This window comes from Colossoma macropomum, unplaced genomic scaffold (assembly GCF_904425465.1).
Source record: "Colossoma macropomum unplaced genomic scaffold, Colossoma_macropomum, whole genome shotgun sequence".
NCBI classification, from domain to species: domain Eukaryota; kingdom Metazoa; phylum Chordata; class Actinopteri; order Characiformes; family Serrasalmidae; genus Colossoma; species Colossoma macropomum.
In genome coordinates, this window is record NW_023494804.1 from 20,953,162 (window position 1) to 20,967,892 (window position 14,731).

The 14,731-nt window shown below is 38.1% G+C and overlaps 1 protein-coding gene across 6 annotated transcripts in view; it reads right to left on the bottom strand.

Annotated features, from left to right (window-relative positions):
* Nucleotides 1-14,731, bottom strand: part of LOC118824930 (spermatid perinuclear RNA binding protein) — a 117,381-nt gene that overhangs the window by 8,981 nt on the left and 93,669 nt on the right. For all 6 annotated transcript variants that reach the window (XM_036595398.1, XM_036595401.1, XM_036595399.1 and 3 more), the window contains 5 exons: nt 14,105-14,216; nt 12,734-12,831; nt 8,928-9,033; nt 7,714-7,797; nt 6,087-6,295 (listed from right to left, as the gene is read on the bottom strand). In XM_036595398.1, the coding sequence (XP_036451291.1) occupies nt 6,087-6,295; nt 7,714-7,797; nt 8,928-9,033; nt 12,734-12,831; nt 14,105-14,216 (609 nt within the window). The remainder of the gene's footprint in view (nt 1-6,086; nt 6,296-7,713; nt 7,798-8,927; nt 9,034-12,733; nt 12,832-14,104; nt 14,217-14,731) is intronic.

A 14,731-nucleotide genomic window follows, 5' to 3' on the forward strand; every position in this document is an offset into this window, starting at 1 on the left:
TTTTGAAAGGGTTCTTTAAAGAACTATATTCAACAGGTTCACAATCACAGAGAAGAACCACTTGACCATGCAAAGAATCATTTGTGCATTCAAATGGCTCTTTATGGTTCTTTCTCTATATAGAACCAAAGAACCCTTGAAGAACGATACCAACTTATAAATTACAAACCAAAGTGGGTGAACCAGAAATGAGTATGAGGTGCTGGAAGTGGGGATTTTTATAGACTAACCGAGAAGCGCTGATGTTAACAGAATGTAATTTGGACAGCCAATCAGCATTCTAGGCTTTCAACAAAATGCTTATTGGCTCAAAGATGCTGCTAAGACTGACTGCTTAGTTTGTTTAAAACTGGTATTTAATGACATGGAATTTTTGGACACTTGGTAGTGTTGAAGTAATTGGTCTGTACCTTGAACTCTTGGGTTAGTAAAGTGACTCTAGATAAAACTAAGCTGAGCACAAAAAAAGGATACTTTAAATTCAGCCCAAGAGTCTCTTAAAATGAAACTGTAATTGTAGCTCAAAAAAAGTAAAGGAAATTTTATCTAGTCATGCAGCAAAGCTTAGAACTGATTTAGCAGAATTAAAAATTGCAATTTTACAGATCTCCGAAACTCACTGAGTATCAAAGGGGCTTTGAAGCAGAACACTTATGTGCCAAGTTCACCAGCAGCAAATTAAGTGTCAGAAGGAAGATAATCAAGGCAGTATAACAGCCTGCAATTCTGCTCATCAATAAAGACACTGTTCACAACTCATCCACATAAAAGTTAAATAATGATTTGAATGACATGTTAAAGGTTGTACTGAATGAGTAGTTCACAAGTTCAGAGAACAAAAGGTGTTAACAGAGTAACAGGGCAGCACTCCAACTATATGGTGGATAAACTACACTGTACTGATCAGTTTTCACTGCACACCAAATTAAACTCATGCGGAGCCCAATACACATTTAGCTGATGAGAGTCACATGTGTAAGTGGAATTCCACCAAATTTCCAAAATTCAAAATAATTCAATTATTGAGATGTAAACAAAGAGTGCTTGATGTGTTTTGCTTTGTTCAAACACATAGCACGTGTCAGGCTACAGTCCTCGTGGTTCCAATCGCCAACACTGAACAGTTCTGACTTGCTAAGTTTCTCTAAAATGGAGCATTTCACACCAAACCACTCTGAAATACTTAGTTAACATCTCCATGATTGAGTTATGCAGAAATTTAGAAAAATCGGTGCAATTCTCCTTTAAAATGAGAACTTTAAACGTTTCAGCACTGTGATCCAGGTAGTACAGGAGTCTGATATTAGTGTCTTAAAGAAATAGTTTTACACACTACTGTTCAACAGTTTGTAATCACAGTTTTTAACAACACAAACCCTTTGGTGATCATGATTTGGTGATAATACATACAACAATACAAAAGAAAGTTAAATAAATGAAATTACCATCCACAATGCTTCATACCTGAAAAGAGGTGATCGGGCCTTGAGGCAGATAACTTGACAAAAAATATTGTAAATTGTTTCCCAAGTACTTTAAATATTCACTAAAACACCTAAAATGATTATCTATAATATTATCACATTTAATATACAGTTGTATGCAAAAGTTACACCACCCCAATCAAATTACACCTCTGTCTAATTTAAATTTTTCTAATTTTCAATTGTAAAAAATGAAAATAAGTTCACACATCATCTACAGGAACACTTAAATAAAGGCATTTTTCTGTGCAAATGTTATTTATTTTCTGAATTTATCATATTGGGAAAAAATAAAATATAAAATGTGCCTTTTTTGCACAGACCACATTATGCTTTATTATTCCCCTATATGTAAAATTTAGGAAATAACCAATAATTATGCTTTAAAATGTGCAGAAGTGTGTTTTCTGTAGTAGATATGTTAAAACAAATAAATAAACATGCACTTTGTCCAAGGTGCCCAAACTTTTGCATATAACTTATATACATATATTTTACAGTACATACATAATATACTGTAAAATACTATAATGCAATATTCAAATGTACATTATATAAATGACTACATAAAATAACAAATATTAATATGACAAGTGATTTCAAACCTTTAGCATACAGGACTGTCACCAAAGGAGCTCAAGAATTTGATCGTTTTGCACTTAACATTATTCCCACACTAAATTCATCCCAAGGAAAAGCCTGTACCTTAGCAAAGATGTCTGAGAGACAAAGAACCAACAAGGGTGTGATGTACAATCACTCTGACTAAACTCTTCAAAGTCAAGAGTTCTTACTTTTGGTCTGTAGTGAACATTTTTTAATTATAAAATTTGTTAGGCAATGAATTACATTTAAATTTGATTTGATTTCTGTATCAACAGGTTTGAGTCTGCAATTCTGACTTTATTATTATCGACTTTATTTGTGTTGATGTTTATTTCTGCATAACAAGACTGTACATACAACAATAACCTTTCATTAAATTCAAATCATAACAAAATATCTCTACAAACAAAAAAGTGTGGTATGAATTGAAAGTTCTGTAACAGAAATTCTCTTTTCTTTCTTTGAGCTACAACTGATAAATAATTCATATTAAATTACAGCATGATTTTGTTACTGCCAGCAATAACTGCTGGGTTAATGAGTGGAAGAACTAACATGCAGCATGTTTATCTAGGGGAAATTCAGGAACCCTAGGGCAGAACATATAGCAAGTCAAGACTCTCCAGGTCGTTGTCTTGTCTGTCTTGTCTTATCTTACTACAGCTATGTTTTTGTGTAGGACATATATTTTTGGTTAAGCTTAATTAGATCATGTCAGAATTCTGTATAACAGTGTCATTCTATTCAGTGATTCACTTCTGAGCGTCCTGCTGGCTGCATCCAGTGTATGTGTGCATTTTTCTCTCTGTGCTGTAATGAAGCTCCATGTAAGAAGCTCTCCTCGTCTGGCAGTTTGACCCAAATTGAGTGGTGGTGTTTGGACAGGGGACGGAGCCTTTTATGGCTGTGCTTTGGAGGAAAGAGGATTAGACCATCGCCTGCTCCACACTCTCGCTTTGTTCACAATCGCTGTGGAATTACATGGATTTGGACCCTCCTTGCATCACAGCCCCTCTGAGTATGTGTGCATGTGCGAGTGAGACCGTGTCTGAGTGTGTCAGTGAAAAGAAGCCGAGAATACTGTGCATGAGAAATAGACAGAATTACTAAATACACTGGCCTTCATAAGTCAAAGTTTTAAGATATCTAGCATTTCAAAGTGTTTTTAACAAATAAGCACGTTTTCCCTGTTCGCAATACTTTACGATATGAGACAAAAAGCCGTTTAGACCTTGCTATTTATAGGAACAGCTGATAAAAGTGCTACTTTAGGAATAATGCCAAAAACCACTCAACGCTGTCACTCAAACGGAACAGGTGTTTAAAACATTTAGGCAAAAGCTGCTCTTCATAGCAAGGAAGACACTTTGATGAACATGACGCAGAGTGTTGAAGCTAAATATACCCAAAGGATTAGCACTGCTTTACGTTACTAATGAAAGGGCTTTGCAGAAATTGGTCATCAATTAATTGAAAAGTAACAGTGAAAAAATCAATCAATCAATCTTGCCATTACTCAAAAATAAGGATTAATATTTGGGCAGACTCTTTTCACTGATAACCAACTATTGTTATTTGGTGATCAATAAGCAACAAGCCTAAAATGAAGGATACAACCTATTAAAATACCTATTAAAATATTATTATACCTGATCTAAAATCTGATTGGCTGAGCCTTGTTTGAAGCCATTGTTAAATAGACACACATCAAGTGAACTCTGTATTAATACACTGAAATATTGAAAATGTTCTTTGTATGCACAGTGGAGTGCTGTACTGATAGGTGGGCCATGAAGCAAATGGCCTGAAACTGTATTAAACAAACCTTGTGGTTTTGTTTAAACATGCGGGCTGACAACTACATGTTACTGATTACATGACCAAAAACTTAAAGTTATATGGAATATTTAAGGTAAGTTCTATATTCTAAAGTAGATATGGTACATCATTAGCCATGCTTACACGCAGCCTGATCGGAACAGAATACGTCCATGTATACACCTCAATCGGAACAGACTAGTCCGATTGAGGCTATTCGGAATTTCTATCCGACTGAACGAGGTGGGTAATCCTGTAAATAATCCGTTAAATAGAAAAATAATAACCATGTAAATGCCTGTATCTGATTACATACATTCCCAATCGGAAAGTGTAAGTATGTTCTGTGCATGTGTTCAACATGGCGGGAGCAGAAACTGGTCTGCAGAGGAGACGAAGTTTATGCTTTGAACTTTAAAAGAAGGCGGTGGGACGGGCGTCCAGCTTATGTGTCTCAGAGCACAACGTCTTCCTCTCGGCTTCTTTAATAAGTACATGTGAAGTACGTTTTCCTGAGTCTGCAATTAAAAACAATTAAAAACAGAAGCACTGCTTACTGCTGCTCGTCTCACTCTGACGGTAAAGTCATGGTAAAGTCTACAATAAGTGATACTCTACTTATGCATGTAATTTTTGATCGAATTACTTGTAGTGTGCATGTGAACAGAGACTTTCTTTCAGATTGCTGAGTAGAGTGAGCTTATAAACACCTTAGTCTTTATCTATAATCGGAATGTATTCAATCAGATTGGCAAAAATCTTTGCATGTAAACACAGCCAGTAGTGCTATCCTCCGGTTGTAAAATGGTCCAAGATACTGCTATTTTTAGTTTGCTTTATTTTTTTAGTGGGCCAATTTTACAACCGAAGGCCATTTTAGTAGCAGAACCAATTGCCTATTATGACCTACATTTCAAAAACCCTCCTCAACTTGAATGATAAACTACCCTATTCAAATAGGAACGATAGCACTGGTCAAAAAACCTGTACATTTGTCAGTTAACGGTTAATAAGTAAATCATTTACTTCCCTACTCACAAAATTTCAAAGAAAAAGAGGGCAAAATGTCCCTAGAATTTCTGACCCTCTGAGATGCACTAATATGCTGGTGCATCACTCATTCTCACTACACATCCAGAGTGGTCCCTTCGCAGTAATACAGCCAAAACACAGCCCCCAGCAGATGCCTAATTTGATCTATTCAGAGAAGAGTAGGTCACCACCATCCAGGACACTGAGGACACCTCACTAGGTCACCTAAAAGTTTTACTGCAAGTCAAGCTGTTGAGGCTAAATTATTCTTCTATATCTGTGCATCCGTGAACGTGTGAAGACCTTCACAGGTGTCTGCCAACATACTTGCATGTAACGTGAACGTGTGCACTAGGGGGAAGTGTCCAAATGTGTCACGTTCTTCCCCTCTCTCTCCAAGAATTAATATCCACTGCTTTTGTAATATTTTCAAGAGGAGTTGTCTAAATGCTTGCAATGTCTTTTCTTCTAGCTTAGTATTTCTGGTTGGGGTGGAGCATTGTTTGGGTCTGGTCCAGAACACTACTAGACAACCAATTAGAATTTGCACAGTGCTGCAGATTTGCACGACATGGCTTTAATTTTGGAGGTGTGCACATCATGGCTTGTGTTTTGACAGATGAATTCATGTGCATCTTTATAGAAGTATAAATCAGGCTTTTCTCCACAGCTCTTAAGAACCCACTGCTACAAGGGGTGCTGCAGAATGCTTTACACCTCAGATAAGCTTTTAAAAGCGTATAAGAAGTATGAGAGTTAAGAAGCAGAAGTGTTAAAGGTGGTAAAAAAAAAACTTCGAAGAAGAAGGAGAGATAATTTACCTGTCATGAAAATGATGAATAATGTTATGTACAAAGTACTGATCTCATGAAGAGAAACATTAGATATACAGCTTACAGGTATTTTCACTGGTTTCCCTCCTTATACTTTATTTCATTATTTCTCACATTTAAACGAAAAGAAAAAAAACACGAAAAACTGAACTACACTTACAATTCATACCACACATTTGAGTTTATAAGGAGAAGCGAAGATACTTTACCATGACTTGAATTTAAAGAAAAGTGTTGTTGTGTATTATTGTCTTTAGCAGAAAGAAAAACCATCTGATCTCAATACAGCCCCAGCCCAGCACTTAAATGCTACCTTAACAGCCACGTGCAGCTTGGCCGTCTTCTTGGAAGAGCCCGAGGCTTCGTAGATAGTGCCATCCACGTCCACGGACATGGTAAAGACTGGGGCATGAACCGGACCGGACTGAGACAGCAGCTTATACTGCAGTCCCGGACGGATCTGGTTCAGCCGCATCAGAGCATTCATGGGCTGGTTGGAGTCTATTGCTTTACTGTCTAGGACTGCAGAGAGAAAGGGAGGGAGAGAGAGTGTGAGTAGTAGGCATGGGCAGGATTATCTGAGTATATGGATATCTTATCTCTTTTATTAAATATGTTTTGGACTGTGTATGCAACATAGAGATGCAGAGAACTTAGGGACCCAGGCAGCAACATTTAGCAAAATGTCCATCAAGCGAAGCCATATATATAAGTATTTCAAACAAGAAGTTGACAAATCTGACACAAAGTTATCATTTTGTACATTAGCTGGTAGTCATTAAAGCACACATGCCTAAAAAAACAAAGATAAAGAACCAGATCATTAGGAGCAGATCACACAATAAATAAATGACAAACCTTACTCATAACTTCCATTATATATTACAAAGAGTCTGTTTGAATATCAGCATTTTCAAAGTGTTTTTAAGCAGTTTTGTAAGTGGTTAAAATGTCAATCCCTAGTGAGTACACAAGAGTGTTTAAGTACATGGCTCACAATCAGATAGCACATTTCTAACATGATCTATTGGCAGTGTCTAATTGCTAAATGTCTCTCTTTCTCTTTCTCTCTCCCTCCCATGGAAAAAACAAAAGCTGGAGGAACTGTTGAAGAAGAAAAGTTAAATGAAAATTGGTGGGGTCAGTGGACAGGCTTTGGGATGGCGTCAGTGGAAGGGTTTTGGGAGTGGGACTGATAGAAGGGTTTATGGGGGGTGTGGTTAGTGAGAGGGCTTTGGGTGGGGTTAGCGAGAGGGAGTTTGGGGGAGGGTTAGGGAGGGGGGGTTTTGGAGGTAGGGTTGAGGAGAGGGTTTTGGAGTGGGGTTAGTGAGAGGGTTCTGGAATAGTGTTAGTGGAAGGGTTTTGGTGGTGAGTTCATGGAAAGATTTTTTTTTGGGAGGGGGTTAAGGCTTGATACAGGGTTAGTGGCAGGGTGTTAGGGGGTTGGATTAGTGGACTGGTTTTGGGGTTAGTGAGAAGGTTTGGTGGCTATAGATGGTTTGCTAATGTTTAGCCAAGTTAATTCATATTTTGTGGTCTGGGTTAAGGGAGGGGGTTTTGGGGTGGCATCAATGAGAGGTTTTGGGGGTGGGGTTAGTAGGAGAGTGTTTCTGGAAACTATACATGGTTTATCAAGGACTTTTTTCATTGTCTGGCCATTATTAAAATTCCCATTACTTAAATAATCATAAAAATAATTATTAGAGTACTCAACTGCTAATACTTTTAGGTTTTTGGGGTGGTAGAATATTTAATGAACATCAGGGTTGACGAATGGCAGGTATTTCCTCACACGGTTACAAAGCTTCCAGAATGCTTTGGAAGTCTTCGCAGCTGTTATCTGGCCATTATTGCGGCCTGGAAGGAATGCCCAATGAACATGAGCCTGTATGTGTGTGTTTGTGTTAGTGTGGATGTGTGAGAGGAAGAAAATGTCTGACCTTTTCTCAAGTTGCGTTTCATCTTTTTGATGAGGTCTTTGTCATCCATCAGGCCATCTTCATAGGGCCTTTTTAGCCCTGTACCTGTTTAAGACACACAACATTAATATAACTGCTTTAATACAACTAAACTATTGATCATAGTGACCTCAACATGTACCTTACAGCACAACCACCCAGAGACCACCCATCATTTATTTCATTACCAGTCTAACAGCTATTAAGTACAAGTTGCTTTTTAGTATGAGAAAAAAACAGAAAGCATGTATGTAACAGAAAATTACACAGAATCCTCAACAATAAAACATAAAATCAGTATCAAGTATTTAGTGTGTCCACCCTTTGCCTTTATTAGAACTTCTATTCTTTTCAGGGGACTTGCTCTCATTTTTCAAAGAATTTTGCAGGGCTAATTTCCACACCTTCCAAGTTCAGTCTTTAAAGTTGGTTGCATTTTCTGCTTCTCACAACCCAAGTAACCTCATACACATGCAATGTTGTTGAAGTTGTAAACAGTCATTTTTGTCTATTTAGTTTTCTCAGTAAGGGCTTCTTGACAGCTACGCATCCTTTCAGACTCATAACACTGAGATGTCTTCTCACAGTGGAGGGATGAACAGAAACACCTGTGATTTTTTTTCAGATCTAAAGCAAGAGTGTAGCTTCATTTTCTTCCATCTCTAAAAGATGAAAGCTTTAATCTGATATTGACAGTTTGACTTTCTTATATCTCCTCAAAAACTTCTTTAGTCATTTTATATGCTCAGGAGAAAAAAATTACAAGGCAGCTAAGTTGTGTTTGGGGAGTTGTTCAGGCAATATGTTAGTGTTTCTTTGAAGGGGAACATGATGTCAGTAACTCCTTTGGGAGTTTTTGTTGAGAGGACTCAGCGGTAACTGGTCTGCTTTAAGACTGTAAGGATGGAAGAGTTAAAACAGCACTACGGTGCACTAAAAAAACATGGACAAATGAAATACTGATAGATTTGATATTATAGTTAGTGTTGAAGGTGTAGTGGAGGTTTTGGTGTAATTTTCCCTTAAATATATGTTTCCTTTTTTTTTCCTGATATTCAAAAATTAATAACTTCTAGTCAATAGTTGTTTTGACTGCAAGTTCAATAAACAAAAGGGTGGTCTCTGATTTTTGCACAGTACTGTACACACACACAGGCTCAGGCTACTTATTCATTTCTTACACACACAAAACACACCTTCTTTGTCTGACCAGGGGTATTTCTGTGAGGGTTTGCTGGAGGGGAGTGGATCCATCTCTAAAACCTTGTAGATCTGCCCAAAGGCCATGAGCCGGAGATAATGCTGCAAAACAGAAATGCACAAACACAGTATTAGACATAAATATACAGAAAGTAGGGCTGCTATAGTGCATTCCATAGACAAAAAGGAAAGGTCATTTATAGAACAATGCTGAGCTGCCTGATCCCAAAGAACACCCACACAGTTTACATACACACACCTACACACACAAACACTGCTGCGGCATTATTTTTCACCTTGATGAAACACTAAATGCTGAGCCATGGCCCTGAGGTCGCTCTGACTGCTTAGCAACAGCAGTGTGTTTGGCTGGAGGTGTGTGGCGTGTCTCAGTTATGGAAAAATCAAACACAGCCCGACGGGCCACTGCCAATGAGTCACATTAATAGGAGAAGCAGGGGGTATGGATCCTTTCAGAAATGAGAAATGATGCAACACCCCCAGACAAAAACTACAGGGGGCCCCATTAACAGCCTTAGTTTTCCTTCTGCTCCTAAAAGAGCACTGGAGTCTATTTTAGCTGTCTAGGTCATAATCTCACACTGCATAAAAAGGTGAAAAAGCAGTGTTAAAGCAGCAGTGTCAAATTCAACACACAGAAGATCATAGCAATACACCTAGAGCTGCACTATACTATCATATACACTATATATATATATATATATATATATATATATATATATATATATATATATATATATACACATACACACACACATACATACATACACACACACACATATATATATATATATCAGTCACTATATTGCCTGCAAATCACAGCATGCTATAATATGCAGATGAACCCTCTAACCAATACTGTGTGCTGTGGGCATCCTGACCAATTCCAGAAGAGTTTTTCTGTGGGTGTTTTAATGAATCAAGGTGTTTTTATGAAATCCAACAAATCCATCCAATGATTTTGGTCTAAATATCACAGGCCATATCTTAACCATATCTTAATTCATTCACCAATCTGTTTTTTATATATGGCAAGGTGTATCACAATTGCAATATATAGCAAAATGACTGAAATGCTGTTTTTTTTGTCCACATCATACAGACCTAACTGTACATGAGATGCTTTAACAAACCTGATTAAACTGCTCAGCTCTTTATCGAATCATAATCAGTGGAGAATCGAGAACATTAGAGCAGCAAATCTATCAAATACTGAAGTGCAGTTTCACTCTAGACTAAAGTATGACCAGAGTTGAGACAAACCGCTTAAAACAGGAATGTTTATAAGGACTAAGAATGGAAATAATTTTGACGTTCAGATATACACAAGAGTTAAGGAGATAATAAATTGAGAAGCATAAAAACCCAGGACCCAGGAGGATAAGTGGCTTAGATGAGTGAGTGGAAAAAATTGTACCACGCAAAAGAATACAACTGAAACATGGTTTATTATACAAATAACAAAAATTATGCCAGCATGTTTCTGGACCTAGTTTGCATGAGCTAAAGTAGCTCTGTAGTAGTCTCATAGTGGCAAATTGTAATACAATATACATACATTTTACACTCCTATTAAAACATGAAACTGGAACTTGGAACTGTTAGACCCATGCACATCCCTAATATTAACACTAACAGAAGCTGACGTTGAAAAAAAAGCCAGTGCATAACATATATGAATTTGATACATTTTGGTGAATTGGGACTGGTGAACTAGCCGAATTACACATTTGTGATTTCAAGTCCTTGCAACAAATTAAGTTCTTGTGATTGTGGTTGCTAAAGGAGTAAATGTGCTTTTTAATGGTTACACAGTACAACAGTCAAACCCTCCACTTCCCTAAGCAAGCTTATTCACCTACATAAGCTGCATTTGCAATATTGTTCTCTCATCAGCTCAAACAAAGTGTTTGCTAAAGTCTAACCTACCAAAGCTAAATGTTTAAATCACAGGCTGTCATATTTCCACTAAACTGTGCAGGTCATTTGTCTTTCATTAACCCCTTCTACCATATTTAATCAGCAGCCAAACACCCAAAGATCAGCGGACACATACGCACACATAGGTGAGAGGCACTCTCTGCTGAATGCACCATCTCTGCAGGCTGCTATTTCTACAATCAATTACTGTAATTACCTGCACCGCCATAATGCATCCCATTTGAGACTACAGCAAACACAGCCGAGCCATTCGTACCAAAGAACTTACAGAGAAAATTCCTCCATGCTCAGCAAATTACAGCATTTTACAACTGCAAGATTACCAAACATCCACTCCCATATCACTACATTCTAAATAATTGCACTGAAATTGATCCCTGTTTGTTTATCTTAGAGTGCGATTCCCCCTGCCGAATGGTGACTGGCACTACAAAATCTGAGGCAATCAAAACAACTGTTGAGCCATACTTAACAATAACCAATAATGATTTTTTATATATATATTGATGCTGTACTAATAAATAATTAAAATAAAATTTATAATAAATAATAAAAATTTATGATGAAACATTTGACCAAAACAATCTATTAGCATTCTGTGATGTCAGTAGTGAACAGAAGGGAGAAAAAGCTGATGCTGCATTTCCTCTGTATTCTTCTTCTTCATTAAACCCAGATTTCTGCTGTTTGTGTAAGTTTCCCCTGTATGATAATAGGGAACGAGAAAGCTGATAAATATGTAGTGTACGTAGAAGGAAATATAAGCAAGAAAAATACACGAGAGAGAGAGAGAGAGAGAGAGAGAGAGAGAGAGAGAGAGAGCACAATGAGACAGAAAAAAAGACAGAAAAAACTAAAAGACAAAGACTGAGAGACAACAGAAACAAATTAAAAAAAAAAGAGAGACAGCAAATGAGAAAGACACAGTAACAAGAGACATAGAGAAGGCAAAGAAAGCAAGAAATAAAGAAAGAAAAGTGAGGAGACAGAGTGACAATAGACAAAGACGACAAACAGAAATAAAGACGGAAAATGAGAAACAGCAAATGAGAGAGAGAAAAAGACGAGAAAAAAATAGATAAACAGAGGGAAACAGAGAGAGCAAGTGAGAGAAAGACAGAAAAAAAGAAAGAGTGAGATGAAAAAGACAGAAAAAGAAAGACAGAGAGAGAAAATGAAAAGTAGAGAGATAGACAATGAGAGACTGAAAGGGTGAGTAGAAAGGTATTCCAGCATTATTTTCACCTTGCTGTAAAAAGGACAGCTGCAGAGGTTCTCTCAGACGCAGCTCACACCTGCAGTGTTTAAACACATACCTCTGCAAAGCAAAGGAACGAGATGGGCCAGTTTTGGTGGCACTGGTTTCCCACGCTCATTAGAAAACCAGGCGTCAAGGTGCTGCTCTTAGAGGATGTGCATGAGAGAGAGAGAGACCAGGCTCAGTGCTGACAGCAGTGCTGTACACACTTGAAGCGTAGCCCAGCAGCACAGATAAGACTGATGTGTGTGTGTGTGTGTGAGTGTATGTGTGTCACAGAGCAGTAATCTGAAGACTGCAGAGATAAGATAAGCCGTTGTAAGAAGACAGCTCTTTCTTGCCTTAGAGGGTGGCTATTACACTGCTAAGCTTACACCTCACACATACTCTCAGGTTACGCTCATCAATTCTACGTCTATCTGCATAGTCACTGCATTACGCCCCCCCCCGCAAAACTGTCTGTGTGATGTATAATTAATGATCAGGGAGATGAGCAACTCAAGGTCAAGTCAGCCCTGCCTCCATGTGATATGTAGCAGCAGAGGATGAACTAGACATTAGGGAATAAGGGCACCGTGTCACCTGTGCACTGTATGTGATGGCCTCCGCCTCCTCGTCCGTCATGGTCGCCAACGTGTCCGTCGGCTCCTTTTCACATGGGTCATGCAGGCCTGGTCCACCTGAGCACACAAACAACCCATCTTACACGGAAAGTTCAATCAAAATGGCTATTTAATAGGGGACGCATCAATTTGAAGGTGGCAATTGTACTGCATCAACAAAATGATAGAATTGATTATAATCAGTCGTAATACTCAATGTTGCTCGACCAAAATAAAATTCTCAAAATTTAAAAGTCAATAAAAGGTTGTTGGGTGGCTTTTATTGTTCTTCTATTAAAAATAACATCATATACAAATGTTTCAAAACAAATTCAGGGACAAAAACACAAGAACAATACAAAATTGTGAGTTTTTCAAACTGACGTGTGGGGATGCAATGCTGCACTACAGAGTATTACATTAGATGACTAATATTGCGTTAATTGCTTAAATGGCCCTTCAAGTTCACGCTAATGTGCTAATTGGCATGTTCATTAACTGTTAACCACATTAGCATTTGGCTAAGCTAACCCTTTATCATTTAATCTAACCTTGTTCCCTTCTACAACGGGTAGACTTTAACTCACTGTGACTCTTTTAAAAACACATTTACATCATATTTGATTTTAAGAGCACCAGTTGATGCGTCCAGACCTGCTTCACCACTGATCCACTGACCTGTGCAGCAAGCAGCATTGCCCGTCCCATCAACCACAATACATAACACTTCCTGTCCTCAAAACAAGATCAGCAAAAAACAACAGCACTGCCCATGTAAGCACATTAAATATTAATGCCTGCATCTTTCACTATTAATTAATTATAACCACATTAAAGCAAAAGGGGACTGGGAATAGATTATTATAGGTTATATAGGTTATGGCTGCGATAGAGAAACAAGGTCACATTAGCTAGATGACTCAAAGCCTCACAAATGAAATTCAAAGCAGAAAAACCATTTTTTTATTCAGATATTTTCCTCCCAATTTGTGTTGAATATCTATTCTATGAGGAGGTTCTCGAAAAGCCATTAATAAATGGTGTTTTTATTTCAGTAACTGCTTGGGGTAGCAGCTGGATTTACTGGGCAGTTTGCTAAGGGTAAGTAAGTGTGAAGAGAACAGGTTAGGGTTATTACAAAACCATAAAAGGGAAAAATTAAATGTGCTCACCCACAGTCAAATGAAGAGCTTTTGCAAAATGATAAGCATCCAGCTCATCTAAATCTCCAAAATATTTGACCCTGTGCCATTTCCTCTCTCTGTCTCTCTCCCCCTCTCTGTCCCCCTCCCCCCTCTCTCTTTCATCCCATCATTCTCTCAAAAGATTGTTTACCTGCTGGTATGCTTACCTGGCAGTAATATCCCAGAGGCCAAGCACTCCATGACTCTGCGCAAAGCCTCTCCTGCACCTAGCGGCCGGTTACACGTAGCAATAGCCTTCTCACACAGTAGCTCCAGGGGCTACAAACAGGAAGATATGAGTTAAGGCCAAGGGACATTGACCCAACATTATGGAACACACACCAACAGTCTAAAGGCCTTTAGACGCCAAACGAAATGCATTTGTTCGGTTTATTTGTGCAATTTACTCAGACAGCAGAACATTAATTTGAGCACATGTTTAACTGATGGAATCTTCCACACAAAATGCGATTTTTGGAGGTCGAAAATGTGACATTATTCTCCTTGCTCTCTGCTCGATTTCTGGCGACAACCAAGATGACGGAGCAGCTGTGTTCCAGCAAACAGAACTTTTTCACAAATGCTAAAAGGATCAGAATCTCCAAAAGCAGCTCAAATGGAGCTACAAACACCCCAGTTAAATGTGAAATAATTCATTCTTCACGCTACTTTCACTTGTCCAAAATGGACAGTAGCTCAGTGTCACCTTTTGTCTGTTCTGCCGTGAGCAAAGAAATCGTCCCTTTTTTTTGTACTTTGTTAAGTGTGGAGCTGCATCTCCAAAATCAGCTCAA